This window comes from Tursiops truncatus, chromosome 11 (assembly GCF_011762595.2).
Source record: "Tursiops truncatus isolate mTurTru1 chromosome 11, mTurTru1.mat.Y, whole genome shotgun sequence".
Lineage (NCBI taxonomy): Eukaryota > Metazoa > Chordata > Mammalia > Artiodactyla > Delphinidae > Tursiops > Tursiops truncatus.
In genome coordinates this window covers 462,740-480,012 of record NC_047044.1, presented here as the reverse complement: position 1 = coordinate 480,012, position 17,273 = coordinate 462,740, and the positions used below count along the sequence as shown (strand labels likewise).

Sequence of the window (17,273 nt, the reverse complement as noted above, 5' to 3'; positions counted from 1 at the left end):
CCTGGGAGGCGGGCGGCACGCGCGGAGGGGGCGGAACCTGGAGGCCGCCTATCAAGGGCCCTTCCGCCCTGGAGCCTCGTTCCCACCGGTGGGGAAACGGGCCGGAATCAACTGAGTTAACTAAATCGGGCTCAATAAGGGAGACGGAGTCAGACTTTCGCTTAACCGACGTTTACTGATTGGGCGGGGAGGGAGCGAGGGAGGGGCCGTCCGTGCAGAGACGGGTCGCCGGAGGGGGAGTCCGCGCTGGGGCGGGGGGATACAGAGCCCCTGAGCCAGTGTCCTGGGCAGCCCCGTAGCCTAGCCCTCAGGACAGAAGCCTGGCGCAGAGGTGTGCTAGTGAATGGTTAACAACAGGCTCTTGGGGGACTAGTTGGTAGTGTCTTTTCTGGGGTGTAAATACTCCCACCCTGGCCGATTTCAAGCTACCAGGTTACAGCACGCAAGGAGGAGCTAGGAAGAGGTGCACAACTGCTTGACGCGGCTATGAGCTTGTTCAGGGCAGCACCCCACTCCCCAGGACGTGAGCCCGTCTCCCCACAGAGCTCTAAGGCAGCTGTCGCCCAAGGCCCCAAGCATTCAGCCTGAGCCTGGCCCCCCAGCCTCACTGGCCACCTGCAGCATCTTCCACCGTGGCTCCAGCTGCCCTCTCAGCTGCATCAGGGCCTGCACGTCCTCTGGGGAGGCCATGGAGAAGGGACCCAGGCTGGGGGCTGCCTCTCCATGCAACACCCTGGCCAGGACCACCACAAGCTGGGGTGTGGATTCCTGAGTCAGCAGCAGAGGTGGAAGCAGTGAGTTGCTGGTTTCTCCTCACTCCCACCCCACAGCAGGTCCACCCCGCCCAGCTCACCTCATCTACAAGGGCCAAGACTCGGCCCCCCGCTGGGCCCCGAAGCAGCGCAGCCAGGAGTGCAGCTTGGGGGTCCCGCAGGCCATGGGCGGGCCCCAGCGCCACCAGCACCAGGTCAGGCTGGAAGCTGTAGGCCAGGGGCAGCACCAGGGCCAGGACACAGCTCAGAAACCCTCCAGTCGTCTGTGGGAGGGACAGCAGCATAGCCCAACCCCTCATCCAGGGAACACCCCTCCAGCTGGCTCAGGCCACCCCACCTCCCAATCTCAGGTGGGCGGACACACCCACAGTCCCGCCAGGAAGGGCAGGTGAAAGCCAGGGGTCTGGCCCTCATGCCGATGCCAGTGAGCTGCAGCTGCCCTGCCCTGTGACACCACCACTCACCCCTGGCAGTGGCACAGAGACGTGGAACATGGACAGGGCAGCTGCCTCCTTGCCCCCAATGTTCAGCCATAGATTCCTCCTTCCAGGGGAGAGCAAGCATATGGATACATGAGCTTGTGTGTGAGATGCCGCCCACCGTCGAGAGCCCGGACAGAAGAAGAACAGCTCAGGGCAGGGATGCTAAGACTGCTGACCCTCTGTGCTGGAGACCCTCCTGGCATTACTCCCAGGGGCCCTCTGCCAAACTCCAGCTGCGGAACGCCCCGCCCACCTGTCACCCCTGGGGATCCAGGGTGATGTGCCCACCCACATACTTGCAGAACTGGACATACCCGTGACCTGAGAGTCATACCCGTCATCCGTGAGATCTGGGGGCCGATCCAGCTGCCCCACAGCCAGACAAAGCAGCCTGGAGGAAGAGTTGGCTCCTGGGTAAGCTGTACTCACCCCGCCTGGAGCCCATGCCCAGAGCCACTCCCACATGGCCAGCCAGGGCAGGGGGTGCCCATGGGCCCTGCCTCGTAGCCTCAGACCAGCCATGTGAGGCCTACCTCTGGGCTCCGTGGGACAGGCCACACCGAATGGCCACATCCAGGGTGGCAGCTGCAGCACAGGCTGGGGTGACTGCAACGCCACTGCTCACCTGTGAAGTGAATCACAGGTGTAGAGGGTAACTCCCAAACCATGTAAACAAACCCATCTGCCCCTTCTTCTGGCCCATGTCTACGAGGCTGTCACCTGTGCACTCTGAGGTCTAACGACTCCATTTCTGAAACTAAGATGCATAAAACTATGAATCATCCCCTTCACTTCTCTGCCAAAGGACATTTCCTTGAGGGAACTGAGGGGGGGTGTTCCTGAACCCTGCCCCTGGGGGCTGTTTTGGGAAGGGTCCTGGGCACAAGGCAATGCTCATGTCCACATGGTTCTGTACCACCCAGCCCTCCCCTGGACAGGCCACCTGTCGCAGGCACGTCCTGGGCCCTGCCCCTGACTCCATGGCCACCCCCCAGCCCCTCCCCAGTGCCCTTACCTGCCCATCCAGGATCCTGTCCAAAAGGTACAGGACTTTCCCGAGTGCAGTGAGGGCCCTGTCCTGGGCCAGGGCCTCATGTGGCCTGTGGTGGACAAACCAGAAGGACACGAGGACACAGAACGACACACAGACCACAGATGAGTCACACAGACACATGTGCAGACACAGTCCCGGGCTTCCCCCCAGGCCCACCCTGCCCACCTGGCCCAGGCCTGCGTCTCCTCCTGTGGGGCTGACCCCTCCTCACAGAGGACGTCAGAGGGCAGGGCTAGGGCAGCATCTGGCGCAGCCAAGGCAACAGCCGTGCGTACGGGGGGCGTGGGATTGAGGCGCGGCTGGTCCAGGAGGGAGCTCAGGGCAGCCACGTCCTGGGTTGCCGCTGCCTTGAATTCGGGCCTCCCGGTCAGCAGCAGAGACGAGGGCCTCCCCTCTGGGGAGTAGGGGCTGGGACTCAGTACAGGGGCCACACCTAGGGGGTGGTTCAGTGTCACAGCCACTGCACGAGAGCCTGCGGCACCATCCCACCTGCCGACCCAGGCCACGCTGACCTTGCTGCTGGAGGCTCATCCAGTGAGGGGCCTGGGCTACCCGGACACTCTGGATGGACTCCAGGGCGCTGCGAGGAGAAGCAGGATCGGTGAGGCCTGGTCTCCCACCCCTAGCCCTCCCCACCCTCCTCCGTCCTGCCCCCCGCACCTGCCATGCGGCACCATGGGCCCCGACAGGGGCGGGGCAGGGTCGCCCAGCAGCGCTTGCACCATCATGCACACGGACTGTGAGAGTGACTCCAGGTGGTAGCCACCCTGGGATAAGGAGGGGGCAGAGACACGAAGGGCAGGGGTGTCAGGGGCCCAGGCAGGATGCCCTGCCCCACGAGGCAGGACCCCTCCAACCACATCTCAGCCTCCGGTGCATGCACCCTCCCAGCTCGCCACAATCACCTCCAGCACAGCGCAGACCCGGCCACCAGCCAGCACCTGCAGCAGCTGCGTGAGGTGGGCAAAGCACTCTGGCGTGGCCTGCATCTGTCCCTGCAACCAGAACCAGGTGTGATGAAGCCCTGGCCCCAGGACTCCAGAAGCCCTCCCCAGCCCGGCCAGGTCCTCACCTCGGGATCCCCGATGGCTGAGTCAAATCCCGCGGAGACTAGGACCAGCTCAGGGTTGAACTGCAGGCAGGGCCCAGTGGGGAGAGGCAGAAAAGAAGCTGGAGCTGAGGCGGAGGAGAGGCCCCTCCAGAGAGACCCTCCTCACCCCAGGGGCTCTGTTCCACTTTGGGCACCGCATCGCCCCCACCCCCCTGCCACTGAGACCGCTTCCACCCCCCTCACGGTCACCTCAAAGGCCACAGGCAACAGCACGTGCAGGAAGGCGGCCACGTAGTCAGCATTTCCCATCCCGACCTGGGGCCAAGGGGCATCAGTGCTGGCCCTGCCAGGGAGCACGGCGGGGTCCTCACCCCTGGGGCCTGGGCTCTGGGGGTGATCGGGGCACGACGCCCTGGGCTTGCACTCGGGGGAGGGGGGAATGTGGGCCGGGGGAGGGGCTCTGGGTGGGGGGCCCGGGGTGAGGGGCAGGCACCTGGTTCCAGGGCAGGTTGACAGTGAAGCCAAGGCCCGGGCCCTGCCCAACAGCGTCTGCATCTGACTCTCGGAGATAGGGCCAGAAGCGCCCGTGCTCATAGCGGTGCCAGGAGAAATAAAGGACGCTGCGACAGTCAGCCGGGGCCAGAGGACAGGCCCCTCAGCCCCAGGGCTCCTTGCAGAAGCCTAACCGCACCCCACCGAGCACACAGCCACGCCTGCTCCCTCAGACTTTCCCAGGCCGGGCAGTGCTCATCCTGAAAAGTAGGGTCGCAGGGGAGGGTCTTGTCCCCACTCCCAGCTTACCTGGGGTCGTCCTCAAAGATATACTGGATGCCCTGGCCATGGTGGACATCCCAGTCAACGATGAGGATCCTGGGGACAGACAGCTCTGGGGTCACTGAGGACAGGGCCTCCCACCTCCAGGCCAGGAGCCAGGCCCAGGATGGGAAGGAGCTGGGTGGGGTCCCTCAAAGGCCCCCTCCACCCCCTTCCCCGCTGGCCTGGGCCTCACCCTGCAGCCAGACCGGCACAAACCTGTGCAGCCCGTGCTGCCGCTGGGCATGTCTGGCCGCTATGGCCACGTTGTTGAACACGCAGAATCCATTGGCGGCAGCCCTCTGGCTATGGTGCCCAGGAGGCCTGCGGGTGGGAGTGGGGTGCGGGGCGTGTCAGGGTCATCCTGCGTCCTCACAGGGCTACCCACAGGTCGGGGCGGCCAGGGAAGGGGGCAGCTCTCACCTCACCAGGGCGAGCCCGTTGCGCACAGCTCCCGCCAGCACTGCATCCACCAGCTGCAGCGCCGCCCCCACAGCCAGCCGGGCACAGTGGAAGGTACTCTGCCAGGGCAGAGGTGCAGGTAAGCCCCCTGCCCACTACCCCTCACAGGCTCTACCAAGCCCTGTGCCAGGCTGCAGGGCACCAAGCACTGCGCAGAACTGGCCAGGCCAGTCCCGGTGCCCGCAGCAGCAGCCAGAAGGGCACTGGCACACGGGAACATTGCCCGTGTGAACAGGCACGAGTACCCGGATGTGTGACTGGGTGGGTGGGTGGGTGTGTCCCCAGGGCACGCACCGGGTGGAAGTAGACGGCATCGTACTGTCCAGACAGGGTCTGGAGCTCCCCGGTGCCCAAGGCCTGGGTCCCCCGCACCAGGGCCACATACTCCGGGCTGCAAAGGGGTTAGGCAGGCAAGGCAGGGTCACCTGGAGGAGCAGGCGGAGAAGAAACAGGGTCTGGACCCCCAGTGGGACCACCCCCCTCACTGCTCCCTCACCCACCCATCCAACGGTGAAACTGAGGCTTGGGGCGTAGGCTCTGTTTGCCAGGCTCCAGCAGGCTGGGGCAGGCCCAGGTCCTGGACCACGGCTTCAGGGGCAGGGGGCCCACCCCAACTCTGACCTGTGCACCAGGCCCAGTTCCGCCTCCGAGGCCTCCCGGGCTGCCAGCTGCAGACACCTTTGCTCCAGGCCACGCTGCTGCAGGCGTTCCAGGGCTGTGGTCAGGCGCTCCGGGCACTCGATCTCGCACTCGGGGCTGAACGGACAGAGAGCTCAGAGTCCAGAGCCCCTCCTCATCCCCCGCCTCTGCCCCTGCCAGGTCCCACTTACTCGTCCCAGAGCAGCCGGGCAGCTGTCATGTCCTCGTGGTATACAAGTGCGGTCCCCATGGCCTGACCGTGGTCACTCTGGGCCACTCAGGGTGGGCAGGACCCAAACACTACCACTCACAGGCAGGTGAGTGCACTGCCCGCCCCCCTTGCCAGCCCCAGGGAGCAGCCCAACGCCTGGAGCACAGCCGGGGGCGCGGGCGCGGAGCCCGGACAGGAAGGAGGCCCCAGGTCCGGCTGGCGCCAGAGCGGGGCAGGGGTCGATAGGGTGGCTCGCGGGGCTTGGCTTCCGGCTTCCTCCAACTCGGACCTGGCATGGACCCGCCTCCGGCTGCCCCAAACCCCGCCCCGATGCAGCGGGGCGGGCCGAAGACTGGGCCCCTCAGGGCTCTGCCCACGCCGCCCTTCCCTCCAGCCGAGGCTCCACCTCCTACTCTCGCCGGAGCCGGGAGGGGGTGGCCGGCCTCGGCGCCCCTGCGTAAGTCGGAGGGGACTGGTGCGAGGACGGAGGGCCAGTGTGCCCAGGCTCCTGCGGGCCGTCACGGCGGCCCCACCTGCGTGCTATGAGCCGAGCCACGCGGGTCCGTGCCCCCCCTCCCCAAGCCTCCCCCAGGCCCACCCTGACCCCGCAGGCCACGGGTCAGACGCGTCAGTAGCCCATTGCGCCCAGCGCTGACCGAGGCCCCCCAGCAAGGGCTCAGGGAGGAGCTGCGCGGGAAGGATCGCGAGGCCGAGGGTCCTTAGGGGCAAGGCCACAAGGAGAGAGCCTCGACCGGGGACGGTAGTCGTGGCTTAGCCCGGCCTGGGCCGCAGCGCAGCGCTGCCCCCAAGGCTCAAGAAGGGAGTGACAGTATCCGATTTAAGCTCCAGGAAGACCCCTGACCGAAGAGCGGACGAGTCGGAGGGTCAGGGTTATGGCAGAGAAACTCCTGGACAGGAGCGGCGCAGCGTCGGGGTAGGCAGGGCGGAGGCCAACAGAGGGAGTGTGGGGGCGAGGGATGAATGAGAGAACGAATGAGGCCAGTAAAGGAGGAGGAGCGGGCCCAGCCAAGACCAAGATGGCCAAAGAGGGGAGGAAACAGGGAGCCCCCGGCCTCAAACGGAGGGGATTTCTGGGGACTGAGCCGGGGTCGGGGGGGGGACCCCGCGGGTCTTTGGGGACGGAGACATGGGCGGAGTCTGGTCTTGGAGGCGGGGCCCAGGCGGACCCTTTTGAGGCAGTGCTTGGATGGGGGGGCGGTTCCTGGGGGGCTGGGGGTGTCTGGGAAGGCGGGCATCTTCGAGGCGGGGCCGCCGCGGGTTGGGTCCCGGGTCTTGGAGGCGGAGCCCTGGAGGCGGGTCTCTTGGAGGCGGGACGTGAGCAGGGGCCCTGAAGTCTAGGAAGTGGGGTCCTGGGGCGGGCGTGCCCCAGTCCCGTTCTCTGGTCGCCCCGGCTGTTCGGGGGCGATCCCTAAGGTGGGATGGATGCAGAGGGAGGCCTTGACAGGGTCCCGCTGCCCGCGGCAAGCAGCGCCACGTGGATCGCCACCTTTCTGGCCAGGCTACCTGCTGGTGCGGGTAGCCGGCGGCCTGCGGGGCTCTGGGAAGACGTGCCCGCCCCTGAGCCAATCACGGCGGCTGGAAAACAGCGTGCTGATTGGCCGTCCTGGGCACGTGGCCGCGAAGGCGGGGCCTGCGCCAGGCCGCCCCGCCTGGATCGCTGAGAGCCGGGGACCCGGGCGGGGCTCCGTCAGAGGCGCGGGAGGGCCCCTGGGCAGAGAAGGCAGGTGCCTTACTCTGGCAACTCGTCTGGCCGTATTCGGCTGGACCAACTGGGTGCGTCCATCTGAGCCCCAGGCCGGGAGGCGGGTGACGGCCTAGCCCCGCTTTGGGCGCGCCTGCCGGGGGACAGGTGGGAGGAGCCAGGGCGGGCGCAGGAGCCCTAGAGTGGCCCCTGACCCAGCTGCCAGTCCTCGGAGACGTCGAATGGCCGGCAGAGGGCCCCGCGGGCTCGCCAATGGCGGTGGGGCATGGCCGGGGGAGGGGCAGGAAAAAGAGCACCGAAACCACCCTTCTGCTAAGGCACAGACGTCTCAGAGACACCTGAGGTGCCTCGAGGCGTCTAGCGTGACCCCACCTCCCCAAGAACCTGGCCTTGGAGAGCGCAGGGAGCCCAAACACCTGGTACTGAGACCCGAGCTGGACCCTAACCCCCTCACCCCGTCAGGCCCTGCCCTGGGTCTGACTCCAGGGTCTTAGCTTAGAGGAAGGCCACCCCACAAGAGGGGCAGGGCCAAGTCCTAATGTGGGGGGCTCCAGACTTGGGGCTCACTGGCACAGGACGGGGGTGTAGGTGGGCACCAGCTTTGTGACCTGGGAGGGAAGGAGGTGCCCAGGCCCGGTGGCTCAAGATGGGGCCGAGGCTCCCAGGCCAGCCCCCTTACTCCATACAAAAGCCTAAAGGTGGAGATGCAGCCCAGAAATCAGGAAGTGAAGCAGAGTGGGAGCTACAAAAGGCTTTATTTCCTCCAGCCGTGTGGCCATACCACGTGGCCAATGTACATTTAAGGGGGGTGGTGCAGAAGCGTCCACACCAACGCCCCCAGGAGACATGTCCCTGAGTCAGTGCTCTGCACCCTCCCGTCCTTCCTTTTCAGTACAGTCCAGAGCAGGCAGGGTCAGAGGCTAGGCTTTGACCCCAAAGCCCATCCCACTCCACAGGTTCTGAGGCTTCTGCTGCACCCTGGGGGAGGGGACCACTGCTCAGGGGGTCAGAGCCCAGCCCCAGGTCAGGTGGGCGTCCTGTCCAGAAAGTCCAGATGCTCCTCCAAGGTTAGGCTGAGGTGGGCTCTGAGAGCAGGGGAACAGGCTTCCAGAAGAGGCTCCATGGAACGAGGGGACTCCTGGGATGCAAGCCCCAGCCAAGGTCCCAGTAGCAAACAGGATCTCCCTTCCAGGCCCAGGGCCCAGGGGTATTCACAGGGCCGTCTCCTTGGAGACCTTGGCCCCCAGCTGTCGGGGAGGCTTGAAGCTGAGCACCTCTCTGTATGTGACACCTGGGGCAGGATGAGAGGGACAGAGTCATGGGAGAAGGGGCCCATCACCTGTTAAGACAGCTCCACAGTGCACACCAAGGATGGACGCCAGTGACCAAGACGAAGCACTGGGCCCAGCTCACTGGTGCTCGCGGGGACCAGCGTTAAGTCCCATGAGATTCCACTTGGGGTGGGGGTGGAGAGCGGAGGCCCAGAGCACAGGCTGTTAGTCACTGAACTAGGGGGCCCGCCCGTCCCCCAAATTAACAGGGTCAGAGACCACCGCTGGGGTTCAGGCACCAGGTGGGCTCCTTTGTCCCACATGTGCAAGTCCACCTGTGTCCATCCACAGGGACTGTCCACCCTGACAGGGCTCCTGTAACCCACACCCACGGCCCCTAGGGTGGCCTTGGCTCCACAGCCTGCCTCAGTGAACAGAGGACATCTGAGGAATGTAAACCAATGTGTTCACTTGAGTGGAGTTGCTCAGGGTCCCACCAGGGCACACCGCAGCTTCTGGATCCAGAACATCTATGAAACGAGTATGGGGACTTCCCTGGTGGCGCAGTGGTTGAGAATCCGCCTGCCACTGCAGGGGACATGGGTTTGACCTCTGGTCCGGGAAGATCCCACATGCTGCGGAGCAACAAAGCCCATGCGCCACAACTATTGAGCCTGCACTCTAGAGCCCGCAAGCCACAACTACTGAGCCCACGTGCCACAACTACTGAAGCCCACGCGCCTAGAGCCCAAGCTCTGCAACGAGAAGCCACCGCAATCAGAAGTCCTCGCAATGCAACGAAGAGTAGCCCCTGCTCGCCGCAACTAGAGAAAGCCTGCGCGCAGCAACTAAGACCCAACAACAAAGACCCAATGCAGCCAGAAATTTTAATAAACGAGTGTGGAATTCCCACCAACTACCTGCAGCATCCAGCTTCCTCGCCGGTGCTCACGTTTCCTGAACCTGGCCCAGAGCAAGCCGTCCCAAAGGAAGGGGGCGCTGCCCCGCCTCCCCTCTGACCAGCCTGCAAGAGGACGGTTCCGCTCCACCTACCCCAGGGTGCCCACGCTCACCTGGCCACAGGAACGCGCCTTTGCGGGACCACTGGTACTCCACAAGCCCAGCTCAGGAAGGACTGTGCCTTTAGAGCAGGTGGTCTGTGTGGTTTGCCCAGCACACAGCACAGTTGTATCGCTACCCCGTGAGGTGCCTCCCAGGCCTCATCTAACCCTGGTGCAGGGGCCCATCCACACAGGGAAGGTTTGTATAGAGAGGTCCTTGCTGTAAAGCTGGCTTTTCCCGGGGAAACAGGAGGTGATGAGTTTGCATTCCTGACCAGGGGCTCAACCACAAACAGACCACATGTCCACCACGGTCTGTAGTAAAAAGCAAAAGCTCTTACTACAGTTTGTGGCGGAGACCGCAGAGAGGATCCTGTGGCCCATGGTTTTCGGTTTTCTTGTTATCTTTCTAGCAACAGAGAACTTACAAGCACAAAACACAGCACAGATAAGGGCAGAGCCGCTGCTGGGACTCCCCGATGACCCTGAAGAATGTGGTTTGAGAAGCACAACCCGTCCAGCCCCACCTCTACCCCCCACATCCAGGACCGCGGCCCCAGGTCTGAGGCACAGCCAGGATGGGGTCTAGGACAGTGGCGACCAGTGCCACAGCTCCGTCGGCGCTGACTGCTGCCCTCAGACGTCCCTGCTCCCCCAGGCGGGTCCCGCAGCCACCGAGAGAAGATGCCTGCCATGCCAGGGTGGAGCTAGACAAGGCCCGTTCCAGCATGGGGCGTCAGGGCCCCAGCAGAGGGAGGCCCGGGGACTGGGCAGGCGTCCCTGAGCCCAGCCTCAGGCTGAGGTGTCGGGAGCCCTCAGAGAAGAAGAGAGAGGCCCTCGGTTTCCAGGCCAATGCAAAGCCTGGAGACGCAGAGCACAGGTAGAGGGAGGTCTCAAGTGCTCAGTGGGGCTAGAGGGGGCGGGCGAGGGGTAGTGAGGAAGGGGGAGGTGCTATGGACTGCCTGGAGTGGGCCTGATCCTGCTGGCAGGACGAGGGGTGTGCAGCTGTCCAGGTAGGAGGGGTCCTGAAAGGGACACAGAGGCCAGAAGATTCAAGAGGTACGAGCAGAGGCCTGGGGGAGTGCGTGCTGGGGGTCTCCGGGGTAGCCCGGTCTCCGGCCTAGACGTGGGGAGGCACGCTGGCAGGCCTGGGGGCCGGGAGAGGCCAAGTGCTCAGGTCGCCTTGGCCCGGAAGCCCAGCTGCCCCCTGACCTCCACTGTGTTCCTCACCTAACCTGCATCCCAGGGTGGGGGGACCCAGGACTCTGAGCCCTGGCCACCTGCACGGGGCTGGTGGGGTCCAGCCACAGGCCCTGCCCAGAGCCCCCCACTCACGCTTCCACTCTTCCAGCGTGCGGTCCACGTCATCAAAGGATTCATCGTACTTTTGGGCTTTGGGCTCGTCCTCCGTGTCGTGGAGCGACTCGAAGTAGGGGTGGGTCAGCGCCTTGGCCGCCGTCACCCGCCGCTCCGCATCCAGCACCAGCATCTTCTCCAGGAGGTTCACGGCTGGGGGAAGGGGGGATCAGGCCAGGCTGAGGGGCGGGTCCCAGGCCCCGGTACCCACGTCACTGCCCCGTGCCCACCGCAGCCCCACCCTACCCAGAGGGCTTGCGTTGGTCAGGATGTCGGCAAAATCCTTTTTCTCTAGCTCGGGGAGGCCGTTCATGTAGTTCTGAGCCTGTGTGGGAAGAAAGGGTGAGGCGCCGGCCGCCAGGCGCAGACCCAGGCCTCCAGCTCACGCCTGGCTCCCAAGTGACCTCGGCACTCTGCAGCCTCTGCACGAACTCGGCGGGAGGCGTCCCCGTCACCTTCATGATCTCCTTCAGCTGGTCCAGGTCTTGGCCGAGGTCAGGAGCACAGCGCGGGGCCAGAGGGCAGAGCTCACCTACCCCCCCAGCCCGGGCAGTGCGCCTGGCCTGCTCCCCCCCAGCCCGGGCAGTGCGCCTGGCCTGCTCCCCCCCAGCCCGGGCAGTGCCCTGGCCTGCTCCCCCCCAGCCCGGGCAGTGCGCCTGGCCTGCTCCCCCCCAGCCCGGGCAGTGCGCCCGGCCTGCTCCCCACAGGTGTAGGGCAGGCCTCCCCCGCACCCAGCTCCAGGTGTAGGATACGGTCGCTGCCTTTGAAGAGCGTCTCCCCTGTGATCATCTCAGCCATGATGCAGCCCACTGACCAGATGTCCACTGAGACAGAAGCCCCTCCATCAGGGCTCTGTGGGCTGGGGAGCGGGGCACACACAGACGCAGGAGTGGGGGCGGCGGAGGGGGGCATGGGCCCAGGAGCCATCTAGCCTACCACGCCCTGCCCAGCCCCGGCCCAGCTCAGCAGCCTCCCCGCAGAGCAGCTCGGGCAGGGGCGGGCTAGGAAGCTGGTGCCGCGTCTCCGGGCAGCTCCTCACCCGTCTGTGTGTAGTGCATCCAATTCAAGATGACCTCAGGCGCCCGGTACCACCGGGTCACCACGTACCCAGTCATCTCGCTATCTGCCTGCCGGGCCAGGCCAAAGTCCAGGATCTACAGCCAGAATCAGAAGGTGGGGCAAAGCGGTCCCTGGGGAGTGGGTGGGCCAGCCGTGGGCCAGAAGACCCCAAGGGCACTGGGCACACCGGGGCCTCCTGCCAAGCCTCTGGGGACCGAGGTTGCAGCCAGGTACCCCTAAGCCTCCCTGCGGGTTCCTCCCCACAGCCAGTGCACCCTGCGCAACCGACTGTGCCTGCCCCCGACCCTTACAACAGGCACCCCGGGGGGGTCTCCTGCCCCTGGACCTCCGCTCCCTGTGAACCACCGGGCCCCAGCCAGCACTTTTGGGAAGGCCTGCTCAGCCCTGCCCTGGCTCGGGCACGGGGAGCTGGGGACACCGCCCGCCCTTCCCCTCAAGCAGGTATGCCCCCGTGCCACCCCACCCAGTGCCTCCCCAGGGCCCATCTGCCCATCAGCTGCTCGGCCACTGCCTGGATGGCTGTGGTCTGTCCCTCCGCCTGGGCCTGGGCCAGTCCGCCTCCAGGCCTGAGGGCCAAGGGGCCGGCGGGCAGATGGGCAGGTGCGGGGGAGGCCCCGAGCCCCCAACCCAACACACACCTTGAGCTCACAGTCCTCGTTCACGGCCAGGTTGCCGGGCTTCAGGTCCTGGGAGCAGAAGAAAGGTGGCTGTGCAGCCCCGCCCGCCAGGGCGCAAGGGCAAGGGCCAGGGCAGCAACTGAATTTGGGAGCATCGGGCTAGACCGGGCCACCCTGCAGCCCTTCCAGGAAGGGTGGAGGTGCACAGCCCCCGGGCTGTGGGCAGGCAGGGTGCCCCCTCGCGGGTGAGACAGGAAGCCCCAAAGGTGGAGCCCCTCGCGCGCCCACAGCCAGGGGAAGCGCCCACCTTGGCCAGACTCACCCTGTGGATGATGCCAGCAGCATGGATGTACTGTGGGGACACAGAGGGGTCAGCAGCAGTCAGTTCGCAGGAACGTCTAGGGGGACCCCACCCACTCTGGCGGCACCCCAAGTCCCCACCTTCAGCCCCTTGAGCATCTGGTAGACGAGGAACTGGATTCGGTCCTCACTCAGCTTCTCGTGCTTCATGAGCTTCCCCAGGTCGGTGCCCATGAACGGCATCACCAGGTAACTGCGGGGCCAGGGAGGGGCCAGACAGCAGGGGTCACGCCCGTGGGCCTGGGCTCAGGCCCTGGAAGAGCCTGTCACCCTGCAGCACCCAGTCCCCACCCCCCACAGCACTGCACTGGGCTCTACCCTCCTACCACCCACCGGGCCCTGCGATGCCAGGCAGGTCGGGACTGCGCTTTGGGGACTCCTGGAGGGTGGCCTAGGGGCTGGGAGACCAAGGCTCATAGGCAGGGGCGGGGGCGTGAGGAAGGAGGGAAGAGCCTGTGGGCAGGGGTGTGACAGCAGGACATCTGGCTCAGAGGGGCAGGCTGGGCAGGTGGACGGAGACACAGAGAGAAGTGCTTAGCACCCTGCCAGCATGAGTCCTTGACCCCTGCCAGGTCAGGCAACGAGGAGCCTGTCCTGCCCCCCCTTCCTGGGCCAGGCCCCTGGCTCTTGGCCAACAGGAGTGTGAGGCCAGGCGTGGCCACCCAGGCAGGCACAGGGCAGCACTGGGTCCCCCCCAACCCGCCGGCAAAGGTCAGCAGCTCCAGTTACAGGCCACACTCTTAGCGCCAGGGTTCCAGAGCACAGGACCCACTCCCAAACCCTCAGGTACGAGGCTCACACCTCCGGCACTGGAGGAGGAGGCCCAGATCCACCCAGTGGTACCAGCACCGTGGGTCCCTGGGGCATGTGGCAGGGGGTGGACTGTGGTGTGGTGAGCGGGTGGGCAGTGGGCACCTGACGCCCATCCAGGCTGCAAGGCAAGGCCTGCCGCAGGCGGCCCACCTGCCAACCCCAAAGCTGAAGTGGACACCCAAGAGCCACCCAACACCACCTGCTCTGCCCGGCCAGCCCCTGGCCGGCACTCACAAGTCTGTGAAATCATCCAGGGTCTCATTGGGTGTGAACACATCCAGCAGCCCAATTACCTGGGGAGGAGGCCAGAGCACCAGGTGGGCTGGGGACACAGATACAGCTGAGGGCACACCCTGCTCTGGGCAGGAAGGGCCCCTGCAGCTGTCCTGGTCTCCCCCCACTGCCCACAGGGCCCAGCTCTGCCCACTGGCAGCTCAACCCTGCCCTGGCACACATGCCCATAAACAAGGGCTATTTTTGGATGGTGACAGCCGGGATCCTTTGGGGGAGGGGCAGCCCCAAGTCTGGGTCAGCTCCCAGCCATCCAAGGAGCTCCAGCCCCTTGGCCCTTCCTCCCCCTCTTCCTATCCCCACTAAAGACCCAGGAACAGCATGGGGACAGCCAGTATCTAGCAGGCCCTTCCAGGGGCCGTGCCTCCGCCAGAGAGGCCCAGGCAGGCAGCCCTGTGAGCACACCGGCAGCCACAGCCGGCCCCGCAGCCCTCTGGTCGGGGCTGCTGGACAGCAGACGGGGAGTGTGACAACTGGCACCTGGGGCTTCTGGTGACAGGGCCTCCAGGGACCCCAGGGGGCCTGCACATCAGAGTGGCTGGAGGCACAGGTGGATGTGCTGGCAGGGGACACCTGGCAGAGGCCACGCGAATGGTGGCCGGGCAGGACGCAGAACGCTCGGAGCGCTTGAGGAATACGGGGAGAGTGGCCAGGTGGCCGAGGACCAGGCCACCACGCAGCCAAAGAGAAGCCAAAGAAAACCCAAGCACGCCCGCAGCACCTGGTGAAGGCTTGCTTTGATCCCAGGAGCTTCGGCAGAACAGTTTAAATAGGTGTGATGCTGAATGTGTCCCCTGGCTGCTATACGGGGACAAACTGGAGTGAGGTGCAGGGACAGCCACCACGGCCAGAGACATGGGTGGCGGGAGGAGAGAACAGTGGGACATCCAGAGAGGGGCCTGGAGGCAGGTGAGGCCCGGGCATCGGGAGGTTTTAGCAAGAATCCTGGAAGTTAAATGGGGGTCCACCAGGTTGGTGGAGACTTCTGGGCCTCTGCAGCACGGGGTGGGGGAGGGGGAGGAGGCCTGAAGTGGGCACAGAAGGGGCAGGACTGGGACCTCAGCCTCTCAGAGCCTACTTCCTCCGGGAAGAGGGGTTTACGAAATGCAGCGCTGGAGGGAGGCGGCGGCACCCGGCTGCTGAGGGGCTGCTGCGGCTCAGGAGGTGGAGTGGGGTCAGGAGAGCAGCTGCAGGAGGGGGGCCGGGTGGGGCGGCAGGGGGGTGCCCGGGAGAGGCTAAGTGCCCCTTCCAGGAAAACCGCTCCTCCCACCTGAAGTTCTCTCTCACCTCGGGGCTCCTGGCTGGAGGCAGGGTTTGGAGTGAGACCTGGAGGATCCCCTCGGCCTGGGCAAGTGGCTGTCCCCTGACCAGACCCTGGGCCGAGGAGCCAGATGGGGCTCCAGCAAGAAGCCAAAGAGCTAAGTCCTTCCCGGGACTGGCCCAGGCGGAGCGGACTAGACCCCGGGGAAGCAGCTCTCTTAGGACGAAGCGGGGCTCGGCCCTCACCACTGTGACCAGTCCCCCCCCCCGGGGACACTGCCTGATCCCTCGCCTCCGCCCGCCCCGCCACCTAGGGGAGCAGCCCAGGGGCTGGGTAGGAGGGACCGGGTCTTCGGGGCACGGTTTGGGGGGAGAAGGGAGATGAGCAGAGGCGAGAGGATGGACGCGGTGCCCGGAGCTGGGGCTGCGCGACTCACGTTCTCATGGCGCATGTGCTTGAGCAGGCGCAGCTCGCGGTAGGCGCGCTTGGCGAACAGCTCGGACTGGAAGGGCCGGTACAGCTTCTTTATGGCCACCTTGGCGCCCGTGCGGCTGTCCACCGCCGAGCTGCGGGGCGCACCGCTTAGCTGGAGGCCCGGGCCGCCAAGCCCCCGGCCACCCCGCCCGGCCTGTGCTCACCACACGGCGCCATAGGCGCCCGAGCCTACGGGCTGCAGGTCCTGGTACACGGCGCGCACCTCCCAGGCCGTCTTGGTCACCTCCTGGCGGTAAAAGCCCTTGCGGGCGGGCGGCGGAGAGCTCATGGCTGGCCGGGCACCGCCCCCGCCGCGGACCCCGCGGGCGCTTCGCCTCGAGGGCCGGGGACCCGGGATCCGTGAGACGCCCTGGCGCGCACCCCGGGCCACCGCCGCGCGGGCAGAGCCGGCTCCGCGCCGTCGCCGGGGCACCCCGCTGCTGGCTTTCGCGTCCGGGCTCTCCGGAGCCGCCGACCCCGGCCCGCGCCCAGCCTCCGCTCGGGTAGCGCGAGGCCCCTCCCCTGCGGGCGGACCAACCGGCCCCCGGGCCGCGCGCACGTGACGCCCCTTCCGCCCTTCTGCCCCTCCGGAAACATGAGGCGGCGGTCGCCGCCTGGGAAGCCGGAGGCTGGGGGAAGGAGGGCGCCGCTTGGCAGCTCTGTCCCATCGTAGACCCAGACGCGGCGCCCGAGATCCCGGCCCTCCTCCGCACTCCGCACTCGGGATGAACTACGCGGACCCGAGTGGAGGCTGTGTCAGCGGGGCCTCGTGGGGCTCGCGCCTCCTCCTCACGACCGCGCCCCCAGGGCGCTAGCGCATCCTGGCAGCCTGAGCTCGTCGACTGCTACCCCCAACCGCAAATCACTGACCACCAGTCCCGCCCACTTCCAACTCCCCACCCCGCAGGACGACCTTCGCCGTGGGGCTGACCCATCCACCCCCCAGTACGGGGTTCCCCGGCCCCTATCTTGCTTCCATCCCCCTTTCCCAGTGAAGAAGTTGATTCTGTCTCCCAAACTCAGGCTGCCTACCAAGCCGGAAGCAGAAAGGGTGGGTCTTGTAGGTTCCCCTGGGCCCCTGTGCTCTGAAGGCTCTTCCTCACTGCACGTCTGGGTGGAGACTGCTCCAGAGATTTGCACGTCCCTCTGCCTGTCCCACCCCTGCTCAGCTGAGGCCCTCAGGCTTGCTCTTCAAAGCCCAGCTCGAACCTCTCCACTCTCTCCGGGGAGACGTGCCTGACCCCAGGGCTGAAGGGGGTCCCTACTGGGGCTCGCTCGGTGGGTGCCCCCTTACCCTTAGGTGGGGCATCATTTCAGGGGTCTGGCCCCATCCTGGACCAGATGCTGCTGGACGACAAAGCCCCCAGCCCTGTGACCCAGACCTGAGAGTGGGGTAATAAGATCCCCAGGGCCCCCTGCCCCGCCCTCTGTGCCTTGCGCCATGAATCAGCAGCTCAGCAGCTCCGGCCTGGCCAGAGCAG

General features: G+C 66.1%; 2 protein-coding genes across 25 annotated transcripts; both read right to left on the bottom strand.

The window, feature by feature from the left end:
- Window positions 1-155: 155 nt before the first annotated feature.
- HDAC10 (histone deacetylase 10) lies at window positions 156-5,815 on the bottom strand. Of its 16 annotated transcripts, none has more exons than XM_033865768.2 (19): window positions 5,466-5,815; window positions 5,257-5,391; window positions 4,930-5,026; window positions 4,597-4,694; window positions 4,393-4,497; window positions 4,162-4,230; window positions 3,854-3,980; window positions 3,610-3,747; window positions 3,382-3,441; window positions 3,215-3,304; window positions 2,970-3,076; window positions 2,822-2,889; window positions 2,475-2,742; window positions 2,271-2,355; window positions 1,789-1,880; window positions 1,590-1,646; window positions 1,238-1,316; window positions 854-1,036; window positions 156-768 (listed from the first exon to the last, which is right to left on the bottom strand). In XM_033865768.2, exons 1-19 carry the CDS (start codon window positions 5,522-5,524, stop codon window positions 580-582), a joined length of 2,106 nt encoding a protein of 701 aa, XP_033721659.1. In that variant the 5' UTR covers window positions 5,525-5,815; the 3' UTR covers window positions 156-579. The 16 variants fall into 16 exon arrangements, 12 of the variants coding, with proteins under 12 accessions (XP_033721659.1, XP_033721660.1, XP_033721662.1 ...); XM_033865769.2 differs by having other exon boundaries at window positions 2,475-2,703; XM_033865771.2 differs by having other exon boundaries at window positions 3,610-3,675.
- Window positions 5,816-7,944: 2,129 nt separating this feature from the next.
- MAPK12 (mitogen-activated protein kinase 12) lies at window positions 7,945-16,598 on the bottom strand. 9 transcript variants are annotated; one of them, XM_033865784.2, is made up of 12 exons: window positions 15,957-16,587; window positions 15,755-15,884; window positions 14,001-14,059; window positions 13,035-13,146; window positions 12,916-12,945; window positions 12,615-12,662; window positions 11,936-12,050; window positions 11,649-11,720; window positions 11,301-11,380; window positions 11,143-11,221; window positions 10,876-11,049; window positions 7,945-10,565 (listed from the first exon to the last, which is right to left on the bottom strand). In XM_033865784.2, exons 1-12 carry the CDS (start codon window positions 16,079-16,081, stop codon window positions 10,492-10,494), a joined length of 1,098 nt encoding a protein of 365 aa, XP_033721675.1. In that variant the 5' UTR covers window positions 16,082-16,587; the 3' UTR covers window positions 7,945-10,491. The 9 variants fall into 9 exon arrangements, with proteins under 9 accessions (XP_033721675.1, XP_033721674.1, XP_033721672.1 ...); XM_033865783.2 differs by having other exon boundaries at window positions 7,945-8,499; window positions 15,957-16,380; XM_033865781.2 differs by having other exon boundaries at window positions 7,945-11,049.
- Between the last annotated feature and the right edge of the window lie 675 nt (window positions 16,599-17,273).

What these genes read in the sequence shown, in the direction of transcription:
- HDAC10 (XM_033865768.2), bottom strand. Translation starts at nt 5,524, where the DNA reads ATGGGGACCGCACTTGTATACCACGAGGACATGACAGCTGCCCGGCTG. An exon ending in CTGTCCCACGGAGCCCAGAG is followed by an intron (nt 1,647 to 1,788) that starts GTAGGCCTCACA and finishes CTCTTCCTCCAG; the next exon opens with GCTGCTTTGTCTGGCTGTGG. An exon ending in TCTTGGCCCTTGTAGATGAG is followed by an intron (nt 769 to 853) that starts GTGAGCTGGGCG and finishes CTGCTGACTCAG; the next exon opens with GAATCCACACCCCAGCTTGT.
- MAPK12 (XM_033865781.2), bottom strand. Translation starts at nt 16,081, where the DNA reads ATGAGCTCTCCGCCGCCCGCCCGCAAGGGCTTTTACCGCCAGGAGGTG. An exon ending in CTGGATGATTTCACAGACTT is followed by an intron (nt 13,147 to 14,000) that starts GTGAGTGCCGGC and finishes CTGGCCCCGCAG; the next exon opens with TTACCTGGTGATGCCGTTCA. An exon ending in GATGCACTACACACAGACGG is followed by an intron (nt 11,721 to 11,935) that starts GTGAGGAGCTGC and finishes CTTCTGTCTCAG; the next exon opens with TGGACATCTGGTCAGTGGGC.